We start from the raw sequence: 22,715 nt of genomic DNA, 5'->3' as shown, positions 1-22,715 counted from the left end.
CTGCTGCCTTTGTGGCTTTCAGCAGGAATAGTGAGCAGGGCTGCTCAGTGCACAGTCTGTCACTCACCTAGAGTAACAGGCAAGTGGAGAAGGAGTTTCTGAAAGCCCCAAATGGCTCAGGAGATGACTCATGCTGGAACAGATTGTTTCCTCAATTCCAGATGAAATTGCTTTGCATATTCCCTGACTCAGGCAAGAGAGTGCTTACAAGTACAAGGCTCTGCCTGGTGCCTTCAGCACAGACCCAGATTACACCTCTTGGCCATGTTGCAGCTGACAGCAGGGAGATGCCAGTGAGCTGTACTGAAAGTCTTGGCTCCTGCTTTTTTCCCATTTGGTCTTTTTCACTGAGGCCAAAAGAAGCTTTTTCAGTGCTGGCAAGAAGATAATGGGTTTTGGTTCTTCACCTGACTGTAAAGATTTCAATAAGAAAGGCTTTCATCCCTGTCTGATGTGTGTCAGGAGGCCATAGTCCTGTGTTTTCAGTACTGATCCCAGAGCCCCTACCAAAGTAGTCTTGGAAACCACTTTGGAACAGTGTTATGGTGGAGAAATTGGAGTCGCCAGCTTGCAATATCATCTAGCTAATAATCTGCCACACAACTCAAACAGCACTGCCTATGTCCTTCAGCCACACACCCTGGAAAAAGTACCAGGGCAGTGAAATGTGAGAAAACCAAATCAGGAAAGGGGTAGATAGGAGGTGATAAATACATGAGCTAAGAAAATCTGGCCAGTGAACATTAGAGAGGAAGCTGAATGTGGGCTTGTGCCTTGAATCCTAGAGAAAACAGCAGTCATTATCATAATCATCATTAGATTCAGCTACAGTGAAGGTCACCGTAAGCTGTTTTGGCAGGCTGTACCTGAAGGTGCTTTCCCAGTAGGCATCTATGGAAGCTGTAGACTTTGCTGTATCTCAGAAGATTAATCTATGTCAAGGTCTTGGTATCAGTGCAGACTTTAGATTTGCATCCCTCAAATTTCATGTATTCACCAGGGAACAGGAATCAACACCCTCCAACTGGTGTTCACCATGCTTTGGCCTGTGTGGGTCTTTGAGACTTAACCCTTAAAAAAATCCATCCTTTTATATTCAGAACAGACTGTGTGTCCATGGACATCTGATCTAGAGCTAGTTTCATGCACAAATGCAGGGAAAGGTCCCTCAGTAGCTGTTAGAGGTCCTCCAGAGGCTGTGCCAGTCCTGCTGCTACAGACTGTCTTTTTTTCCTTCCTAGATTGAGGAGGAGATGCTGGCGTTGCAGAACGAGCGCACCGAGCGGATACGAAGCCTGCTGGAGCGTCAAGCTCGCGAGATCGAAGCCTTTGACTCAGAAAGCATGAGGCTAGGTTTTAGTAATATGGTTCTTTCTAATCTCTCCCCCGAGGCGTTCAGCCACAGCTACCCGGGAGCTTCTGGCTGGTCCCACAATCCTACTGGGGGTGCAGGACCTCACTGGGGTCATCCCATGGGTGGCCCACCGCAAGCTTGGGGCCATCCAATGCAAGGTGGACCTCAGCCATGGGGTCACCCCTCGGGGCCCATGCAGGGGGTACCTCGAAGTAGTGCTATAGGGGTCCGCAACAGCCCCCAGGCTCTGAGGCGGACAGCTTCTGGGGGACGGACGGAGCAGGGCATGAGCAGGAGCACAAGTGTTACTTCACAAATATCCAATGGTTCACACATGTCTTATACATAACTTAAACAATAACTGAGGGTGGCAATTCCACTGGAGCTGTCTGCCAACAGAAACTGCCTACAGACACCAGCCCAGCAGCCTCCTCAGTGCGGTGCTGACGTGTGGAAGCTGGGTGCACATGGAATATTGTATTCATTTTGTAAAGCATTACGTTTTGTGTTTACTAACTGGGATGTCATAGTATTTGGCTGCAGGGTTTTGGGGGGTGGATTTTGGTTTTTTTTTGTTTTGTTGCTTTTTTTGTTTTTGTTTTTTTTTTCTTTTTTTTTAACTTTTTGGAGGGGTCTTGGGAGGGCATCTGAGAAATATATGCAATTAGTCAGAAGAATTGGCTGGTGGTCATGACACTGACAGGACAGAAGGGCCTCAGACTGCCCTCATCGTGCCATCCATGTAGGAAGTCTGAGGGAGAATGGAGACCTCTTCCCATGTCCATGAATTTTGATCTGCCACCCTGCAAAAACCAGGCAAGCTGCCTTTAAACCAACATCCAGGGGAGGAACAGCTGGATCTTCTGTTCCATTTTTATTTGTCATTAAATTGGATAAATTTCTAGGGTATTGCCTCTGCCAGGAGGCATTTTCAAAGAGCTGTAGGTGAGGAAGAAGGTGAGAAGAGAGGCCAAGAGACACCAGGGCTCAACAGGGCCCTTCTACCCAAGTGCGCGCTCCGTGTCGTGTAAGAAGTGACATTCTCTCAGAAGGCACTGGTCAGCTTCCCAAGAACTCTGTAGATAAATCTGTCTGGGGGGAACAGGCTAGGAATGTTTGAAATTGTCTGTCTGCTTTGGCACTCCCTGACTGTGCTGCTGGTAGCTCAGATGAGGTTGGGCGGAGGAGCGTAAATAATGCACTTGTACAGCTAATACTGTGACATCTCATTTTAGCTAAGCATCAGAATAATTCTTGGAGCCCAGCGTAGTCCTTTTTGCTCCATTCAGAAATGTTTAGACTTTCAGCCAATCAGTCTCAAATGCCAGAGGTGTTTTGAAGGATGCCATAGTCACAAAATGCCATTGATCGGGTTTTTCATTATTACACTACATCCACCAATTTATTACCTTTTTGGCTTGTTGCAATTTCCTGTTTACATGTAGCGTGTAGCCAACTGTTGAAATGTTTAGTTGCCATGGTGTACCAGGAGGAGCTGAGCCAATGACTCTTTCCCAGCTGATTACTAACCCACATCACCACTGTAGATCTTGCTGCATGTGAGGCTCCTTTTTTATTACTTTCATTGCTGCAATACTTCACAACTTTTACAGTCCCTTGAGATGCTGTGATATTTCGGCAGCGTATCACACCATGTGAGGAGGCACTACTTCCAGAGGGCTCATTGGAGCTGCTGTACTACTGAAAGGAAGCAAAGGAGGTTGTGAAATCCATACAGTGATAAAAGGTCAGGGAGTCTTATAACTGAATGACTTCATTGGCATCGTGTCATCCCTTACTGCTGGGAACCAGAGATGCCCCCGTGCTCTCATGCCAGTGCCAGGACGGTCTCGGTCAGCCAGGACTGTGGGAAGAGCAGGTAGATGAAGTTTGGTTTGAGGCAAAGGTTTCTGTCTTGAGGACTGACCAGCCAGGGTTCTTTGTAAATGTTTTTCCTTGCACACTAATCATCTTGAAGAAAACACTAGCTGCTAACTCTAGGATTTGCCTTTAATATGTTTATAGGGCTCAAAAGCGAGGTTTTCCGAATGTGTTTGTCCACGTGACATATTTATATAGTAAATAGTGTCTCGCTGCTGTTCAGTACCCGACAGGGCAGCGTTCTTTCGTTAGCTAAATTAACATCCACTCCCAATCCTTAACTCTCTGCTAGTGTCTGGTGAATCCAGCTGGGATTTCTAGCATTGTGATGTAGCGTATCGCTCTAATTGAAGATGGAAACTACCAAAACATGTTTGAGCAGCCCCTTTGTAAGGAGTTTTGTTGTACTAACAGTTGACAGAAGCCTGGGAGGAGGTGTGGGTCCCATGGAGGTGCCTCTGGATGCTCCTGGGGGCAAGCGGTGACTGTGAATTGTCTTGTCCTTTCCTCTGCTATGTTTTTATGTGGAATTGGATGTTTTGGGGTCAGTCTTTTGCATTGCAGTGTTGTTGAAATTAAGCGAAACTCATTTAGGAAAGGTACCTGTGTTTTCCTAGGTTTGGAAGGAGAGACAAAACCAAAATGAAAGGCCAAAATTGTATTGGGGTTCACCATGTGATTGTGGAGGGTGTGCCCAGAGCATGGTGCTAACACAGCATTTTGAGTTCAGCTCCTCAATCCCAAACAGCAGCAGCTACAGTGGGGACAGGCTATACCTGCAAGTTCAGTGGGTTCATTCTTCTGCTTCTGTTATGGTTTGAATTTGGTCAAAGTCTCTGGCTTAAATTGAGCTACTTCAACAGAATTCTCTCAACACATCTATTTGTGTAATGTCAAGCATGACTGAATGCTGAATCCAAATGATGCCTATCCCATATTGGCTTTTTTGTATTCAAAAAGAATTGTGTAGTAACCATTTTTACATGTATATCATGTGCAGACCTGGACTATTCCAACAAGTTAATATTTTAATTAAAATAGTTTGCAAAAACTGATTCAGATCAACTGGTCTAAATGTGTGTGTCGCTGTGTGTACGTGGGGGAAGAAAAGCTGTCCCAAAACTGCCTGATCTCGAGAGGAAGCACCTCATTACACAGCTGTAGCCAGAGGAACTCAGGGTCAGGCTGTGCCTTGGAGGTATTTGAGGAGACCCGTGGTGTTAAGAATTTTAATGTATCTCACGTTTATTTCTGAGATACATGAACAACTGTGCACTAGAGAGATGCAAACACTCTCTGAATCAGTTTGCAAACTCTTATTTTAAAAAGTAAAGCATTTTAAAATGTAAGGCAAATTGCTCCATGTTGTGCTCATTGCAGTCATGCCCTAACTTCTGTTTTAAAATTACTGTAATCTATAAATTGGAAACTACTCCAGTACCTCAGCAAATATGTTCTCTCGCATCTCTTACGTTCATATTTAACACTGGGGAACTCTTCTGTGTGGACTACTTGCAAATTTTATTGCGGTATTTTTAAATCACCAGCTTGACCCCTGAAATCTCTTTTCTGTGGTTATTTTTCTCTCCCCTCTGCAAAGACCTGAAGTTGTGGTGTAGCTTAGCCCAGAGATGGAAAAAACAGACTAGCCAGCATTTTTACCTCTTTCTGATTCAAATTTCCTTTGTTTTTATTTAAAATCAGTGAAAGGGACCATGTTTTCCATGGTCCCAGGGAGCCAGCAGCCATCTCTCCCTTCCATGTTGAACATTACATGCTTTCTTCCTTGGATGCAGCACTGAAATGGAGGCCGCAGCTCTGTTTCACCTGCATTACCTCCAAGCCTGTGAACTTCAAAGAGGTTGAACAACTAAATAAGTGGTGTGATAGCAAACTTTCCGCAGAAAAGTTCCCTGCAGCCATTACTTCCTGGCTTGGGGCCAGGCTGGCATCGCCCTGTGTCCCACCCAGCCCTCCTGCGCCAGAAGAACGGGCACTGCACACTCACTGTGACCTGCACAGGGGTGCAGCCAGGGCAGTCCTGGGGCTGTGCTGTTGTTTAAACCCCCAGGACCCCTCGTCTCCAGGCTCCCAGCCCCTCGACCCTGCTTACGTGCCATTTCTTGAGAGGCAATAAATCCTATCGTACCACTGTCTACCATTACTCTGTTGAATACGCACATCTCTCTGGATATATATATGGTATCTCATTTGTATATATTTATATACTCTGTATGTACGTGTGTGTGGGTATAGGTGCACACACACCTCATGCTGTGCATTTCTGTCAGGGCACTTCAGTTCTGCTGTTCTTTAGCGCTCCTGTTTGTGAGCAAAAGCAACCCCTCAGCAGGGCTCTCGGGGCGAGGGCACAGACGTGGCACAGGCTGTGCTGGGGCTGAACCCTCGCTGAAGTGCAGCCCTGGTAATTGCAGCTTGCTTTTTCTGGGGCATGAGAGGGTAGGTAGCTGCTGCGGGTGTGCTTTGAAGGAGAGAAGGGAGCTTCCTGAGGGTACCAGAAAGTCACAAGGCAGCAGAGAAGAAAACAAGATGGTTTAGCGATAGGCAAGCAGTGGAGGCAATGTAGGGATCTGCTGGGGAGGCGGCGAGTGGGCCGGTGAAGTGCTCAGCAGGCTGAGCTCAGAGTCCCCAGCTGTGTCTCACCACGAAAGATCACAAGCCCGGCACGGTCTTGGCTCACTGCACTGGCACTGGCTTTTGGCATTCCTGAGGTGGAGCTGCTGCTAGCTCTGAACACTGACTGCCTTGGCATGTGTCTGATACCTGGAGGTTTTTAGGTTGTGTGGAGGGGCAAAAGAGAAGCTAAACTGGAAGATTTTAAGTACACATGTGTGTACTTACAGACTTAAGGTCTATACATCTATGTATACACACAGAGATGCTCGTGGTCCATTCTTTATTCTCCTTAGGCCTGGGTGCTTCATCACTCAAGTCCAGCCAGCAGCAGACAGCCTCGTTCCTCTCCTGGGTGCTTGCTCTGCAGTTCTAGTAAATCTTGCCCTGGTCTTTCTCATAGTAGAGGAGCGAGTGCCATGCTGGACACCACCAGCTCCTCAAGCTGTGATGACCCTTCTGACCTTCTCCTTTGTCCTCTACAGACCCCATCTTAGGGAGGCATTTGACAGTTCAGGGGATAAGCAGTTCTTGCATGTGTCAGGTCATGCATTTCCCCCAAGGATGCCCCTCCAGCTCAGCAGAATGCCAACCCTGGGCTCTCTCTGTGCTACCGGAGAACTTGGAGGCAATATTCCCCCTGTCCCTTAGGGAAGGTCTCTTGCAAGTTTTTTAGGAGACACTCAGGTTTGGTTGGGTCCCTTTCCCAAGGAGTAGTGTTGTCTTTATCTGTGCTCCTGCCTGTAGAATGTTCCCACCCCAGTGCTGGCCCGCAGTGAGCCCGGAACCACATGCCAAGGATGGAGGAGCAGTGGATACCCAGGCAGGGATGCTGGTCACTGTCCCTCTGCTGTGGTTGTTTGAGTTTGCACTTTTACAAGTCGATTGAGCTGAAGTCTTTTGATGAATATATGTCAGGCGCTTTGGAGGGTTGGGGCTTGCTGTTTACAGCCAGAAAATAAGAAAACCTGATAGATCCAGTGGTTTTAGTAAACATCACCCCACCAGGGAGCAGTGGCAGCAGATAACCCAGGTTCCTGTTGCACAATGAGGTTCAGCCAGCTGGGGCTGTGATGCTGCCTGCTGCATCCCTGCCCCCTTCTCCGGGGGAAGGAGAGCTCTTTGTCAGCTAGAGAGGGACTTAGTTAATCGGATTTGCCAGCAAACAAGCACCTTAACCACTGAGCTGTGGGTCTCGATACTTGCACTTCACCTGAAGGCTCCCTGGAGGGGAGAAGGCAATTTGGTTCATGACCATTGGCTCTGCACCTGCCTGGCATCCTCAAAACATCCTTAAGCCATGTCCTAGGGAAAATAAGACCCCAATATCAGCTCCCACTCTCCTTGCTTTCTCTTGAGTGCACACAGTGAGACCAGGAACCAGGAGGGCCGAGCCTTGCCCCCATGGATGTGAACAAACCCTGGGGGAAAACTTCTCCCCACCTCGCCCCTCTGGCCCCCTGCCCCGCTCCCCACCCTTGAGTACGGGTACCTCAGAACATGCACAGTTTGAATTTTCACTGACAATTAGTTTAATTATTGTCAGTGAAAAGAATTGTAATTATCTGTAAATATGTAGTTAACAAATTGACCTAGTTTCTGTATTTTTTAAGTTTTTGTACTAAAATTTATAGATACAGTATGTGCCAGCTAGCAAAAAGCTACTGTAATTGCCAGTCGTAGTTCAGCATGCACCTAATCCCCGAGACTTGTCCAGTGATGCTGTAAGGAATTTGTGCTTAAATATTGTGAGCTGGGGAGGCCAACAGCCGCTGGCCTGGGGCTGTCAGCTCCCAGCCTCTGGCTGGGTTTTCCCTGATGGCTGTGTGGAATCTCCTTCCCTTGGGCGCACGGAGGGCAGTGCGAGGGACAGCTGTGGCTTTGAGCTTGCTCTGGAGCTGAACTCAATGGGGAACCAAGTTCAGGTTCTTCGCTGCAGTTTAATACCGGCTTGTGATAATGTTTTTCAATCTCTCTAGAAATGATCTGTTTTTCCCCTTCCAACTGTTTCTGTCTTAAGCCCGAGTTCATCTAAATCTACTGGAGGAAAAAAAAAAAAACAACAAAACAAAAAAAGACTTTGATTTGAGGTCGTTGCCTGCTTTTAGTGCCAGGATCACACATTTCTATGGCAACTCTGAGCTCAGCAGAGTGCAGAAATCAGCGCAGGGTTGTTGTCAAGCTGAAGTCGGCGGCCGCTGCCTCTGCACGGCTCCGGCACAGCCTGACTGTGGCTGGTGGCAGCTGCCAAGGGCAAGTTTGGGGGTGCAGTGTGGTGGCCTGTGGGGGTCCTGGTGTCCCTGCCCCACCTCAGCTGGCTTGCCCTGCAAGACCTGCTGCTGAGTGAGGGGTGGGCTCCTAGGAATGGTCAGGATCTGTGCTCCGTGTCCTGTGGCAGAGGCAAGCCTGTGAATCAGTAGCAGTGCTGAGCATCCCGGGAAGCTGCGAGCAGAGGAGTCTGAGCGCCAGTGAGGCCGTGCTCTCCGGGTCTGGTTGTCCTGGAGGCTGGAGGGAATGGGAGCTTGTAAGGATTCAAGGATCAGAGAAGGAGAGGCAGACGTGCGTGTACGGGTTTGGCTTTGGCAAGCAAACCACCCGCTTCCTTTCTTCAGCTTTTCTTCCCTCCTAACCCCCTGCAGCTCTTCCCCCTGCTTGCTTGGAACAGGAGCATTTTTTTTACCTGCCTAGAAACAGCTAAAAGATGGGGGGGTGGGGGGGGGCAGCCCTGATGTAAATAATTAACGTTGCAAAGTGAAGTGTGTATAACATAAAAGGCTACAGCCCTTTGGTGACTTGTAAATGCTTTGAGAAGGTTGTGGTAAGACGTGGAGGGGCCAAGCGACCTGCCCGGCCCCGCAGCCATCGCTGCCCCAACGCCACCGCGGGGCCGGGGGGACAGGATGGGGGGACACCCCGGGCCCCTCGGCCATGGGAACCCCCCCTCAGTGTAGTGGATGGGAGGGTAGCGTAACGTGTGTAATACGGATAGGAGAAGCTGTGTGAGGTGTGTATAGTGTATATTTTTTAAAAATAGCTTGCTTGTGTTGTGAAGATTTTAAAGACAAACTTGAGAATTCTAGCCTAACTATTAACACAAGTTTAACATCAGTTACCCCACTGGGTTCAGAGCCTCTTGAATGTATATTCCTTTTTGTAACCTAAATGACCTATTCTTCTACCAGTCAGCCAGACATCCTATTTATATTTTTAATTTTATATATTACTTTCCATTTGTTTTCATTATTTCCAGCATGTTTCTGGGTTTGGGTTTTTTGTTTGTTTGGGGGGGGGGGGTTGTTTCTTTTTGCACAAGAGTTGTGTGAAGTCAAGGAAATGTTAACTCAAACCTGGTATTTTCCAACCTGTTCCCCCTCCCCTTTCTCTCCTCCACCCCTGTTGTGGTTTTTTTTTTCTTTCTTCCGCCAACAGTTTGGGATTTTTCTGGGCTGGGATGCAGCGGGTGGGAGGAGGGGATGGCTCTTTTCCATTTGCAGCTTTTGTGCAAATGCCAGGTCTTTTTGCCAGTCAACTAAAAAAATGCTTCACTTGCTGGTTGCTTTAAAAAGGAAAAAAAAAAAATTAACTAAAAAACAAAAATGTAACCTTATCAGTGCGATGTAGACCCCGGCGGGAGGAGGGGAAGTGCACACCTGTAGCCACACACCTCTGGCTTTGGCTGCAAAACAAAAGCAAACCTTTCCTGGTGAGGAGGTGACCACAGGGCAGCTGCTGCCCAACCCCGTGCGGGTTTGCCGGGCACGGAGCCGTGCCGGGAGCGCCGCCTGTTCATGTGCACAAACCCAAGAGCTGCCTGCTGATGACAGCAAAGCTGTTGCTGCTTTTCCTCTCCTCCTCCTCCTCCTCTTCCTCCTCTCCCCCTCCCCAAGGAGGTCCAGCTCCCCTGCAAGAGCTCACCCAGCGCCCGGCCCCAGCGCCACGGCCGTTTGCTCTGGGGCATCATCCAGGTACGGCCAAGCCCGGCCGGTGCCGTGCTGTGCCACAGAGCATTAGGTAGAAAAAAAACACACACATATCTGCTGTTTTACTATGAACACTGGTCTGAGGTTTCCAGGCTCAGCACCGCGGTGATGGGCCACGAAGGATTTAACCAGGGGAATTAAACTCCTTCTTGCTTCCGTGTCTGGTAGCACCAGCTGGTATGAGTGAATCTACAGGTGTGCGTTTTCCTTCTTGTAGAAAATGCCACGAGCACTAACTGGTAAGGCTTAATGTACAGTATATTGTCAGTATTCTGGTATTCTTCTGGTTCAACATACATTATAGCTCATATATAACCTGTATTAATTGTATAGATTGTGCATTTAAAGCTGTTACCAAGTTGTCAGAAAATAAGAGAAGAGAAAAAAAAAATAAGGTCATATGTAATATTTTGTTTGTAAGTATCCTTTGTATCATAGCAAAGGAAATGTTAAAAAAAAAAAAATCAACTGTAATAAAGTAATTTTAGTACACGGAGTGTCTGCCTGCCTTTGTGAGACCCTGCCCATGGGGGACTACCGCGTGTAGGACCTCTGCCAGGTGAACACGGGGGGCTCAGCTGGGGGACCCCCACACCTGCGGGGCCGCGGCATCCCCTTCCTCCTCTCCTCCATCCGCAGGAACTCGGCCATGGCCCTGAAATATTCCAGCACAGCTTCGTGTGCCCAGCAGCGGCCCGGGCCCCGGCGGGGGAAGGCGCAGTGCCCCCCGTGCGGGCTCAGCAGCAGGAAGAAGAAGGGGCTGCTGCGGAACAGCTCCCGGGGCAGGCTGCGGGCCGCGGCTCCGCGCACCGGGTCATCGGCGCTGCACAGGCACAGCACCGGCACCGCCGCCTCGTCCGCGTCGCGAAGGGGCTCGTTGCGCTCCCAGTAGCTCTCCCAGCTGGTGGGGCGGCTCCTGGTCCGGCAGAAGAGGGTTTCCTCCAGCTCCCGCAGCGAGCGGCTGCTCAGGAGCTTGTCCGTGTCCACCACTTCGGCCAGAGCCCCCGCGTACCTGCGGGGATGGGGCGGCCGCCGTGGGGCTTGGGGGTGCAGGGCTGCTGCCGTGGGTGGGGGCACTGGGGACGCTGCTGGGGACTTCAGGGATGTTGCCTGGGATGGGGGCCACGGAGAATGTTGGCAGGGGTTGGGGCGTGCTGCCGTGAGGGTGGAGGGTCATAGGGGTGCCACTTGTGGAGTTGGGGGCTACAGGGATGTTGCCATAGGGGTGCCACCAGCCTCGACAGTCCTGGCCCTGCACGCAGAGGAATAGGGGTAACCTCGACTGCCCCAAGCCCAGAGTGGCTTAGGAGGCCCATCCCAGCCCCTTGCCAGGGATCCTGGAGGGTCCCCACAGCACAGCCTGGGTGCCATGACAACGGGAGACCGGCCGGCACTCCTGCTTCGTTACCGTGACAGCAGCATTTGCAGAGGGAATCAGGAAATAGGGAGGGGGGAGATTCTCTGCTACCCACCCCCCAGTACCCCATCCCTGCAGTAAGCACGGCTCCTTGCTGCACCCATCTGAGATTTGCTGCGGCTTCACCCGGCACCTGTTTGTCCCTATGTTTGGGGTTTATCCGCATCTTTTGGGCTCCCATCTGCCCACCTGCAGAGTCCCTTTGCCCCCACAAGCTCTCAGCACTCCCTGGGGAAGTGCTCACTTGCTCAAGGCCTTGGACCAGGGCAGTTTGTCTCCTTTCTCAGCCAGTGTTTGGTCCACTCGAGCCTGGCTGTGTTGGGCAATAGGGAACCCAGACCCCTGGGGAAGGGCCAGCAGCAGTCACAGCCCCCAGCCCAGCTGTGGGTCGGCATCACAGTCCCATCCCAGGGCCAACGGAGGGTCAGGCGCAGGGAGAAGGGCCAGCCCCACTCACCCCTCAGGATCCAAATCCAAACAAGCACTTCACCAACTCCTCCCAGGAAGAGTTGTGAGACCTTGCCCCACATCTCCCAGCTCAGGAACCCCAAGATGCTGCCGCAGCCCCAGCCAGACTGGGGACACATGTGGCGGCCCAGCTGGCCCCATAGCAGCCGGCTCCAGGCTGGTGTTCATTAACCAGCACATTTTGCTGCCCTCAGCACCTCTGCCCCTGCACTGTGGCTCCCGGTGTCAGCAGCAGCACCCACCCCATGCACACCCCATGCACACCCCCAAGGACGACCGAGGGGTTCCCAGGGTACCCCTACCCACCTCCCCAAACCCAAGGGACTGCACTGACCTGCTCAATCCCTGCTTGAGATGGAGGAGCAGCGGCCACTCGTAAAGCCAGGGCATCCTGGCCTCAAACCAGTCCCGGCCACGGAAGATGGGAGAGAGGCAGGCGGCAGCGGCCAGGCGGCTGGAGGAGCCGCTCTCGCCCAGGTAGGCGAGCAGCAGCCCCGAGCCCTCGCCCTCGCTGACGGCCAGCAGAGAGGCAGAGGGGTGCCGGCACCGCAGGTAGGTCACAGCCTCCCGCAGGTCCCCGGGGTCCCCGAAGGGCTGGAGCCGGGGGGTGGTGAGGGGGCAGCCGTTGTGGCCCCGGCGGTTGAAGATGACGGGGATGAAGCCCCTCTCCAGCGCCCGCAGCCCCAGCTGCAGCAGCCCCCCCGTCACCTTCCCAGCAGCGTTGGGGATGAGCAGCAGCACAGGGCTGGAGACCACCCCCCCGCCACCCGCAGCCCCCCACGGCCCCACCAGCCAGTCCAGGGCCACCAGCCCAGTGTCAGAGAGCTGCAGGAGCTCACGGGCCACCACCGGCTCCGGCTCAGGTGGCTGCAGGAGCTGCCACAGCATCTGGAGCTGGGGCCAGCACGGCCAAGACCAGCGTCCTCCCCGCAGCGCCGCTGACCGCCCCAAGCTCCGCACCAGGTGCTGGGCCAGAGCCGAGGGCTTGCACAGCAGCCGGCAGTGCCCTGAGCCCTCCTCGGCCATGAAGGGGATCCCCTCCTCCTCCTCCTCCTCCTCCTTCTCCTCCTCTCCCACGTCTCCAGGCACCTCCAGCCTCCCTGCCCAAAGGCACCAAGCTAGAAGGACCAGCCCCAGGAGCAGCGCGGCTGCGGCCACCAAACCCTGCGGGGACAGCATGGAGGCGGCAGGAGGGAGCCTCAGCCCGCAGCCCCGACGGTCGGCGCTTCGCAGAGCGATGGCGGGGCCGTGCTGGGAAAGCCCAGCCCCGGGGCTGGGCAAACAGCAGGGCTGTGCCGGGGATGGCCGCCAGCAGGGCCAAGGGGACTGGGTGAAACGGGAGGGACACGTGGCCAAGCCCTGCCTGTCGCCGCAGCCACGGACCCTCCACGGGCGCAGGAGGCAGGGGCAGGATGCCCGTGCATTGCTCACACCTTTATTGATACAAATGTACAAGGACACATCTTACAGTGGGGAGCGCGGCCCCGCCACGGGGCAGGACGCCCGGGGAGGGGTTCAGGACGCCCGGGGAGGGGGGGGACCCACAGGCGCCCCAGTCCAGTGTAATGCCGTGGGAGGCCTCGGGGGTACCGGCCACCCAGAGAGGGGTTTTGTGGGGAGTGGGGGTACAAGGCCACCGCCGCCACGGACAGCTACAGAGGCTATGTACAGGATAAGTTACGTGCCGCGGGGCGGGCAGGGGGCTGTACAGGGGGATGCAGGCACCTACCCCGCAGGCTGAGCACCGGCTCCTCGATGGCGCAGGGGGCACGAGGAACCCGCACCTCGGAACCCCAGAACGGCCCCGCGCAGCCACGCTCGCCCCAGGTGCCGGCTGCCGCCGCAGGGAAGGGAGACATGGAGAGTGTGGGGGCCTGGGGCCATGGGGGGACGCGGGCTGGCGCTCACTGCTTCTTCTCACGCGTGGTGATGGTGACCAGCTGCTTGGCGGCCTTGGCGATGTCGTAGGCACACTGGATGACCTGCTGGGTGAGGAGCTGGTAGTCCACGGTGGCGCCGGGCTCAGGGGGCACAGTCTTGCGGCACTCGCTCTGCAGTCGGTAGGCGCTGGCGTTCAGCAGCCGCAGGGAGCTCCGCACCGTCTCCAGTGCTGGTTTCTGTGGCAGAGCACAGGAGCAGTGTCAGAACCCGTGCTCAGGGGGCTGACAGTGTCTGGTGGGGACCACAACCACCCCAGGGACACACTGCTCTTCCTACCTTAGGGAAGAGTGATGCCATCTCTGTCACAGCCGAGTGGATCTTCTCTGAGCAGGGCACAAAGCTGGGGGCAAGGACAAAGGGTGAGCAACACGGAGGACAGCAGCTCCCAACTATGGAGGCTGACAAGGAGTGGCCCCAACCCTGGTCAGGGTGTCCAGAAGGACCCTGAGGCTGTGCCCCAGTCCTACCTATCATGCTTGGACTCTTGTGCTGCCCGCAGCAGCTCCTGGATGTTCTTAGTGACCTGCTCAGTTTTCAGGATGACATCCTCTGTGCTGGGCAGGCCGGGGTCCAGCTCCCCGTCCAGCGGGTCCAGCTCGTGGGGGAAATCCTCATCCTTGCTCAGCTCCACATACCTCTTCCCCTCCATGCTGCAGGGACCAACCAACCATCCTGGGTCAGTATCAGCCCCCTGTCCCTGTGTCCCCACGTATCCTGGGGCAGCTTCCCCCCAGCCCCACCACTCACCTGATCAGAACCTCACCAGCCTGTGTGTTGTCGTAGTCACTGTCAGTGCCGCTCCCATGCCGGTCCAGCTTGCTCTGGAGAGGAGAAGAGCAGTGTCAAGCCCTGCCCAGCCCCATCCCCACACAGGGTCGGGAGTCTCCCCACCCCAAGGGTTGCTCCCCCTCCCTGATACATCACCATGTGTCGGGCACCATCAGGCGGGCAGGAGAGCAGCGGGGAGGATGGAGGGAAGGGCACCGAGGAGGCAGATGGACCTTTCCGGATCTGGCGGGGGAAAAGAGGGGAAGCCCATGCTGAACAGGGTGCAGAAGGGTGTGGAGCCGACCCCGGTGACGTGCAGGGGAGGACGAGCACAGGGGACACCGCCACCCTGCATGCAGGAACATTCCGCACTGCCGTCCCTTGGGAAGGTCCCCGACCTGACCCAGGGGGGTGCAGGGCGGTGGGGGGACAGGACATCCCAAAGGCCACATCCTGGGCAGGCGACAGCCACCATGTCCCATGCAGGAGCCGCCCCCGCTGCGGCCCCCTTACCCGGTACACGCTGGCCGGGATGTGCATGGAGTACAGAGCCTCGTCCTCCACCTCCTGGCGACACACGAAAGGTTACGGCCCCGCGGGGACGGGACCCAGCACCCCGTGGGGCTGGGGGGACTGCTGCACCCCAAAACCCTCCCACCCACCCCAGAGCACTCACGCCGGGGCTGAAGGGCTGGAGCCGGGTCACCAGCTCCTCCACCGGCTGCCCGAAGGGTTTCAGCGCCGAGCCGGGCTCGTACATGGAGAAGGCCTGGCGGTCCCGGCGGTGCTGGGGGGCCGTGCCCGGGGCGTGCCCGTGCTCTGGCCGCTCGCTGGGGGCCGGGGTTGGATGGGCAGGACCAGTCTGCTGCCGGATCTGCGTGTTCTCTGCCTGCAGCTTGTGGATCTGCAGCCAGAAGGGGGAAGGCATCGGTGAAGAGGGGAGGGTACGCTGAGGAGGGGAGTCTTGCTGGCCCCACACCCACCTCGCGCTGCAGCCGGCGCAGCTCATCGCTCAGGCTGTTGTTCACCTTCATCAGCTGCTGCACCTTGGCCTCAGAGGCAGCCAGAGCCTTCTTCACCTCCAGGTACTCCTGCAGCGTGATGGGGCCATCTGACAGGTCGGAGGAGTCCATGCTCTGCAGGGAGAGGAGCTCAGCACGAGGATCCCAGAGGTGGGGGTGTGGGTGGGGGTCCAGCCGGGGCCCGGGCTCACCCTGGCCCGGTTGTTGCGGGAGGCGTTGCGCAGCAGCTCCTGGTCCGTGTCCTCGTCAGAGGCGACGCTGTCGTAGTCGTGCTGGTCGTCCAGGTCACTCTGGCTCCGCAGCGAGTAGTCGAGGGCGTCTGGGCAGGGCAGGGCGGGTGCTGAGCACAGGGCAGGGGGGAGTGCTCAGCCCCACCTCACTGCCCTCCGTGCCTTACCTGTGGGGCTGAGCAGACTCTTCCCTTGCTGCCGGCGCTTGGCTTCCCCGAGGATGTCGATGAGCAAAGTGGCAAACTCCCTAGCGTTGAACCTGGCCAGTTTTTGCCGGCCCTGGGGGAAGGAGGAGGAAGAAGGGGGTGAGCAGAGGGGGTGAGCAGAGGTCTGAGCGCACAGGGGGGTCCATGTGGCCTGGCGGGGGCCTCACCTGGTTGCGCGTGGCTGAGTACTCGGGGTTGACGGGGAGGAAGGGGACGGCGCTGCGCTCTGTCACCAGCGTGCTGTGGTTCTGTGTGGTCAGCCAGACTGCAGGAAGGCAGCCGGTGTCAGACCCCGGGGCACACAGGCCCGGAGCCCCTGGACACGCCGCTGCAGGGCCCGGAGCCGGCAGGACGCAGGCGCGGGCGCAGGGCCAGCCTGCCGGGGCTGGGAGCGGAGCCTGGCCAGGCTGACGGGAATCGCCTCCCCAGCCACCCAGCAGGGCTGGGGTCCCCCGTAACCCACGAACAGGACGCCCCACCACGCTCTTCACCCTTTCAGGCACCAGCTCAGCACCCCGCAGCTGGTGGGAAGGTGGTTTTACACGTTTGCTGGCACCCAAAATGGGACTGCCCCCACCCTGCCACCCCCCAGATCAGGGGCACCACTGCAGGCTGACCCCCATCCCTGGGGGATCCCGGCACCCACCTCCGGCAGCACCCCAGCCCTGGCACCCAGCAGCGGCCCCAGCGCTGAGCAAACCTTCCCGGCCGGAGGAATGAAGAAGGGTCCCGGCGGACACATCCAGATCGGGGGGAGCGAAGGGCTCGGCCGGGCCCCGCCGGCTGCTCCTCCCCCGCGCCGTGACTCCCGCCCCGGCCCCGGGGGGCTGCACCCCGCACCCCCCGCTCACCCGCATCGTTCTCCCGGCGGTCCACCTCGTCGTACACGTCCATGGCCAGCTCCTCGAAGAGCCGGTTGCTGAGCTGCAGCGGTGCAGGGGACAGCGTCAGGCAGGATGAGAGGGGCAGGACACCCCCCAGCCCTGCCCTGGCCCCCACTCACCGCCTGCAGCTTCTTCTTGGCTGCCTTGGCCAGTTCAGAGAGGTCCAGGCTGGGGGGTACGAGCAGGGGGGAAACAAAAAGTGGGGGTTATTCCTGGCCTGTTCCCACCAAAACAGTCCCCAGCTACACCCCACCAAGACAGGGACCCCCCCCTCAGGCATTGGGGGCTTCACCAAGCAGGGCTGGCAGGCAGGCACAGAAGGATGAAGTGGCAGGGGGCGAGCGGGACCCCCCTCCCCGAGTGCCCCCCAGGTGCTGGGCTGGGCCGAGCAGCCAGGGCTGCAGGGGGGCCCATGGCAGCAGCACGGGGGGCCCCCGGAGCCAGAGCCGAGCGGACAATACCTCTGTGCCATGCACTTTGGGCGCACCCTGCGCTCCGGAGAAGGCAGCGGAGGGAAGAACAGGATAAAGGCGGATGTTAAACGCGCGGGCACGCTGACCCCCCGCCCCCCAGGGATGCTCCAGTGACCAGGGTCCCCCCTCAGCCCAGCGGGGACGCTGGGGGGGACATGGGACAGGGCAGCAGGGCCACAGGTCACTCACCTGTCAGCCATCTGCGGGATGATGTAGTGCCCATTCTTGTGGTCTGCACAAAGAGAGGGGTGGTGAGCAGGGCCACGTGCTCCCTCCAGGGTGACCCCCTCACCCCAGGACCCCCCTCTCACCCGGCTTCCTGCCGCAGAGGTAGAAGGCCAGCCGGTCGGTCAGCTCGTACTGGCACTCCACCAGCCGCTCCGCCAGCTCGTGCTGGGCTGCCTGCCTGTGGGAGGGCGGGCAGGGGTGATGCCCACCCTAGGTGGGGGTGCAGGCAGGGGTGACCCCCTTCCCTGCCCTCACCTGGCATAGTCAATGGGCGTCCGGCCGTTCACATCGGGCGCCCCGGGGTCGGCACCGTAGACCACCAGCAGCTCTGCCTGCAGGATCTGCCCGGCCTTGGCGGCCACGTGGAGCGGTGTGGTGCCCTTCTCCTGCGGGCACGGGCAGCCTCAGCCCTGCAGCCTGCACGTGGCGTGAGGCTCCAGGACCCCCCCGGGCTCCACTCCACCTCTGGGGTCCCTGAGCCCCACCAGAGCTCACCGGGTGGAAGAAGTTGGCCTGGGCACCCAGCGAGAGCAGGCGCAGGCAGGTCTCCAGGTTGCCCGTCCGCACGCTCGAGTGCAATTGCTGCAGAGGAGAGAGCTGGTAATGGGGGGATCTGTCCCCACTGCCACAGTGGGGGTCCCTGAGCCGCCACCCCACCTTGCTGAGGTCCTTGGCAGTGACACCGTCATCATCCCGGCAGGGCAGCTTGTGGACGAAGGCCAGCATCTGGTACTTGGCACGGATGAACTCCGACTTGGTGGGGCTGGGGGTGGGCAGTGGGCTTTGGGTGAGGAGGGGGTTTGCAGCCAGTGCTGACCCCCTCCCCACAGCACAGGGGGCACTCACTGCACTTTGTCCTGGGGGTTTGCCTTCCGGCGCCCGCTCTGCACCTGCGCCGGATCCAGCAGCGAGTGCTCCCAGATGGAGTTGGCCCCGTTGCTCGCCAAGGTGTGCACCATCTGCAGGGGACAGGCAGGGCCCAGTGGGCACGGGGAGGGGTCCCCAGTGTGCATTTCCCCCCGTTCCAGTGTCCCCAGCACCCACCTGGAGCAGGGTGGCGGGCCAGGGGCTGTGGCGCAGGTGCTTGACGATGGAGATGTGGCGGCCCAGGCTGCGGTGCACGCTGCAGCACTCGTCGCAGATGAGCACCCCGCGGTTGATGGACGCCCAGCCAGGGTCTGGGGGTGGCATGGGGGTGTCAGGGGCTGTCCCCTCCCCATGCGGGCCCCTCCTCATGCATCCATCCAGCAGGGGGGATGCGTTGCTACAGCAACCATTTCCCGGGAGAAGGAGAGGGGCTCGGCCCATCACCAGGGGAAACCCACGGGTTTCCCATAGCAACCACCAGCCAAAAGGGGGGCAGGGTTTGGCCCCCCACCATCAGGAGGACAGCTGGTGGCAGGGATGATGCCAGCACACTCTGATCAGGGGCACCCTGGCTCACTGCGAGGTCACTCACCCCCGGAGCCCCCGGCTGGGTGTTGGGGGGTCCTGGACGGGGGCAGCGTGTCCCACAAGGGGTGGGCACCCCCAGTCCATGGGCTCCTACGTAGGGTGGTCACCAGCTCTGCACCCCCAGCACGGCAGCGCAGCCAGCCCTAGGACACCCCAGCTCCGGGGCAGGTGCCATGGCCCCCCACGCTGCCCTGCCCCTCCAGCCCCGCCGCTGGCCCCGGCCAGCCGGACTGGAGCCCTTTGTGTCCCCGCCGGGAACAAAGGATCGTTTGAGCAGCCGCGCTGGCACCAGCCCCGGCACCCGCGGGGGCACCGCTCCCGGCCAGGCAGCGCTCCCCACGCCTGCACCCCAAAAACAGGTCCTGGGGATGAGGGGGCCTGGCCCCATGGTGCGGCCGTTGAGCTGTTCACAGCAGCATGAGGACAGGATTTGAGGACCCCCGCTGGGTCACATCCCCCCGGGAAAGGCAGCCAGGCACGGGTAACGATGCTGAAGATGCTGAATCGTTCCCAGGTGTCCCCTCTGCCGGGCACGACGGGGCAGTCCTGCCACCCTCTGCCCAGCCCCACCCCATCCCCTCGTTCCTGTAGGTCCCACACAAACACCACACTGTCCCACGCCCGGGGATACAGGGCCTGGGGTGGTGACCGCACTGACCTGCCCGATGGCCCTGAGGGGGGACAGTGGCCCCACGACCTCACAGAGGGAGGAAGGCAGGCAAGCAGCCAAGCCTCTCCCACTTCCTTCCTCCCTGCAGGGTCCCGGACCCCTCCCCACGCACCCCCCAGAGCCCCGAGGACACCGTTTTGGGGGGCACGGCATCCTGCCATGCTGCAGTGCCCCGGGGCCGGGGTGGGGTGGCCCGGGGGGAGCGGTGCCCCCCCAGCCTGGCAGCCCCTCGCTCGCAGATGGCAGCGCCTTGGCAGCCGCTGCGGCGGCATCTGCGCCTTCGCACCCGCTGCCCACGGCCACCGCCGGGAACAGGACGCTCCGTGCGGGGGGAACCGGCCCGCGGCCCCCCAAGCGGGTGGATCCAGAGTATCCCTGGGGCAACAGACCCTCCCACCCTAAAACCGCTGGGATGCGGTGTGGGATGCGGGCGGGCACTGCAGCAGATCGTGGAGCGCTTGCACAGGGACACTCCAAACCCTGAGAGGATCCTGGAGTCCAAAGGAGCTCGCAGCACCTCGATCCCCGCATCGGGATGTGCGCTGGCACCGGGACCGCACTGGTGATGGATGGCAGGGCTGGGGCCGGCCGGCATCCCCGCGTGGGGCCGAGGGAGGCCGGGCAGAGGGACCAGCGCACCCCACGGGCACCTCCCCACGCAGGGCCAGGCAGCGCATCCCCAGCAGCGACAGCGGGTGCTCCCAGCGCGCTAGGAAACGGCCTCTGGACTTTATAACTCATTTCCTCCCATGGCTGCCAGGCGATAAGAGATTGGAAGAAACTGCTTTCCATTTCCCCTGGCCGCAGAAGGGAGCCCCGGCACCGCCCCGGGAAGCCCTGGCCCCCCGCTCGGCCGCCGGCACGGGGGATGCCAGGAGGCAGGGCAGCCTTTCGCCCACGCGTGCCGACAGCTCTGCTGGCAGGATCCGGCCATTGGCACGTGGCCGGAATAATTTGGGCACAGCCTTGGCCCGCGGGCAGCTTTCGGGGCCGGCTCCGAGACCCGTTCATTCATTGCCGTGGGGCCACCTGCGCTGGCTACGGGCAGGTTTGGGGTCCGGCCCTACCGTGGGCAGGGTTTGGGGGGGGCCAAACCCTCCGCGACGCCCACGGGCCCGTGCCCAGCGTGGGGGCTGCGGGCAGCGGCACCGCCGGGGATGGGAATGGTCTTGCCCAGGCTCGGCTCTGGCTTGCAGCGCGGCGGCCGCCGGGCTCACCCAACCGGCACCGCCAAGCCCGGATCCCGCTGGGGTGGGTGCCGGCTGCGGGGTGCAGGGTGTCCCCCATCATCCTGTCATTTACAGGGTCACCAGCGCTGCTGGCACCCACCGGCGCGTCCCCAGGCTGTGCCAGCAGCCCCCGCGCTGGGGTGAGAAAGCGGCGGGTGGTGCAGGGGGGCGTGGGGCACACGGGGTGCGCTGGAGCGGCACGGAGGAGGGCATGCGGGGGGATCGGGGCTGTGTCTCGAGTGTATTCGGGTATTCCGGGAGGCTAAAAGGGGGTGCACCAACGGGGTCACGGGTTTCATCAGAGCGTTTCACTGGGGGCACATCAGAGGGTTCCTGGGGGGAAGGAGGGGGACTCAATGGGGCTCCCTCGGGTGCGCAGAAAGGAATCGCCGGGGCGATGCTGGGGGCACTCAGGGAGGTGCAAAGGGCTCTCGATGTGGGGTGCGGGAGGAGATGCAAAAGGGGTCACGGGGAGCAGTCCGGGGGCAAACACCTCGGGGTGCAGCGGGGGCTGGCGGGGATGCGGGGGACGCACCGGGGGCTCTCGGTGGCGCGGGGGGAGCGCAGGGCCGGCTCCGGAGGGCGCGGGGGGGGCTGGCGGGGCCGTGCCGGTGCCGGTGCGGGGGGGCCCTTACCTGGGGCGCTGCAGTCGGCGCACACCTCTGCCCGCGGCGCCTTCCGGGACATCCTCAGCGGCGAGGCGGGCCCGGGCCCGGTCCTCTGCGCCAGCGTGGGGCGGCGGCGGCGCCCCCGGGCCCGCCGGGGGAGCGGCGGCGGGGAAGGGGGAGGGGGGGCCGGGCGGCGGGGAGGGGGCGGCGGGGCCCGGGGCGGCGGGGCCGGGGGCTGCCGGCTGCTCCCAGCGCCCGGCGGCTCCGCAGGAAGCGGCGCAGGCCCGGCCCCGGCGGAGGAGGGGCCGCACCGCCCCCGCCCCGCCACCGGCAGCGCTGCCGCGGCCGCCCCGCACCGGCACCGGCACCGCCCCGCACTCGCAGCCGCACCCGAACCCGCACCGGCGCCGGCACCGCCCCGCACCGGGACACGCAGCGGGACCGCCCCCCGCCCCGCACACGGACCCGGACACGCACGAGAATTCGTGCGGACACCGGCACCGCTGTACGCCCGCACCTGCGAACGCCCCCGACCCGCACCCGCAGCTGCAGACGCCCCCCGGACAGCCCTGGCCCCGACCCGGGCACCTCACCTGCTCCTGGGCGTCAGCCCCGCCCTTGCTCTGATCCCGGGCCTCCCCCAGTCCCGACCCCAGCGCCCGTCCTCGCTGCGCTCCCGGTCCCATTTTCATTTTGTCCTGGTCCTCCTCCCAGCCCTTGTCCTGTTTATCCTGGAGGGGTGGCACTGGTCCCATTCCTGTTCCGGGTCCTGTGTACCCCCAGTCCCAGCCCAGGGCACCCCCAAATTGCTTCAGTCCTGCTCTGGACACTTGTTCTGGATCCAGCCGCAGTCCTGGGGCAGCCGCAGCCCTCTTTCCCCATGCCACCTCTGGTGCTGGGTACCCCACTCCCGGACACACCCCTTCTCCAGGACGCTGGGATGGGCCACCCCTTAGGGCGCTCCACTGGGGATTTTGGGGGTGGGTGGGGGAATCGGGGACTATATGGGGTCTGCTCCCTACTGCGACCCTTTAGGTACCAGAGGGGACACCCGTGGGGGCCCCACAGACAGCCGGAGGGGGGGTCAGACCCCAGCGGGAGTGGGGTCGCAAGGTGTCCCCAGCGGCGTGGGGCAGGCGGGGGGACCTCAGCGTGGGCTGCTGAGGAGGTGGCTCATGACGTAATGGGGCAGCGGGATGGGGGATGCTGTGCGGGGACAGGGGCGGGGGGATGCGACCACCGCCACCGCCACGGCCGAGCGGAGAAC

At 59.4% G+C, this 22,715-nt stretch overlaps 3 protein-coding genes across 8 annotated transcripts in view; 1 reads left to right on the top strand and 2 right to left on the bottom strand.

Annotated features, from left to right (window-relative positions):
• TAOK1 (TAO kinase 1) overlaps nt 1-10,341 on the top strand; it is a 68,800-nt gene extending 58,459 nt beyond the window's left edge. For all 3 annotated transcript variants that reach the window (XM_030287922.4, XM_072937326.1, XM_030287923.4), the window contains one exon: nt 1,242-10,341. In XM_030287922.4, coding sequence (XP_030143782.1) covers nt 1,242-1,703 — 462 coding nt within the window. In that variant the 3' untranslated portion in view covers nt 1,704-10,341. The remainder of the gene's footprint in view (nt 1-1,241) is intronic.
• On the bottom strand, nt 10,090-13,043 carry ABHD15 (abhydrolase domain containing 15). The gene is made up of 2 exons (XM_002195261.6): nt 12,069-13,043; nt 10,090-10,861 (listed from the first exon to the last, which is right to left on the bottom strand). The coding sequence occupies exons 1-2, from the start codon at nt 12,911-12,913 to the stop codon at nt 10,384-10,386; spliced, it is 1,323 nt and encodes a 440-aa protein (XP_002195297.5). The 5' UTR covers nt 12,914-13,043; the 3' UTR covers nt 10,090-10,383.
• Nucleotides 13,044-13,155: 112 nt separating this feature from the next.
• On the bottom strand, nt 13,156-21,718 carry GIT1 (GIT ArfGAP 1). Of its 4 annotated transcripts, XM_030287925.4 has the most exons (22): nt 21,476-21,637; nt 18,531-18,664; nt 18,333-18,445; nt 18,144-18,249; nt 17,982-18,068; nt 17,742-17,872; nt 17,570-17,664; nt 17,448-17,490; nt 17,247-17,273; nt 16,905-16,953; nt 16,753-16,825; nt 16,069-16,166; nt 15,863-15,974; nt 15,657-15,784; nt 15,427-15,579; nt 15,120-15,347; nt 14,957-15,010; nt 14,600-14,686; nt 14,423-14,496; nt 14,143-14,325; nt 13,952-14,015; nt 13,156-13,851 (listed from the first exon to the last, which is right to left on the bottom strand). In XM_030287925.4, the coding sequence occupies exons 1-22, from the start codon at nt 21,525-21,527 to the stop codon at nt 13,639-13,641; spliced, it is 2,304 nt and encodes a 767-aa protein (XP_030143785.4). In that variant the 5' UTR covers nt 21,528-21,637; the 3' UTR covers nt 13,156-13,638. The 4 variants fall into 4 exon arrangements, with proteins under 4 accessions (XP_030143785.4, XP_030143787.4, XP_030143786.4 ...); XM_030287927.4 differs by lacking the exon at nt 14,957-15,010 and having other exon boundaries at nt 21,476-21,639; XM_030287926.4 differs by lacking the exon at nt 17,247-17,273.
• Between the last annotated feature and the right edge of the window lie 997 nt (nt 21,719-22,715).

This window comes from Taeniopygia guttata, chromosome 19 (assembly GCF_048771995.1).
Source record: "Taeniopygia guttata chromosome 19, bTaeGut7.mat, whole genome shotgun sequence".
NCBI lineage: Eukaryota > Metazoa > Chordata > Aves > Passeriformes > Estrildidae > Taeniopygia > Taeniopygia guttata.
This window is presented reverse-complemented; position numbering and strand designations above follow the sequence as displayed.

Coding starts and splice junctions, on each gene's coding strand:
- GIT1 (XM_030287925.4), bottom strand. CDS start 21,527: ATGTCCCGGAAGGCGCCGCGGGCAGAGGTGTGCGCCGACTGCAGCGCC. Junction 16,954..17,246: donor CCAAAGTGCATGGCACAGAG/GTATTGTCCGCT, acceptor CGTACCCCCCAG/CCTGGACCTCTCTGAACTGG. Junction 14,326..14,422: donor GCTGGTGAGGTTCTGATCAG/GTGAGTGGTGGG, acceptor TGGTCCCTGCAG/CATGGAGGGGAAGAGGTATG.
- ABHD15 (XM_002195261.6), bottom strand. CDS start 12,913: ATGCTGTCCCCGCAGGGTTTGGTGGCCGCAGCCGCGCTGCTCCTGGGG. Junction 10,862..12,068: donor CTCAAGCAGGGATTGAGCAG/GTCAGTGCAGTC, acceptor CCATCCCCGCAG/GTACGCGGGGGCTCTGGCCG.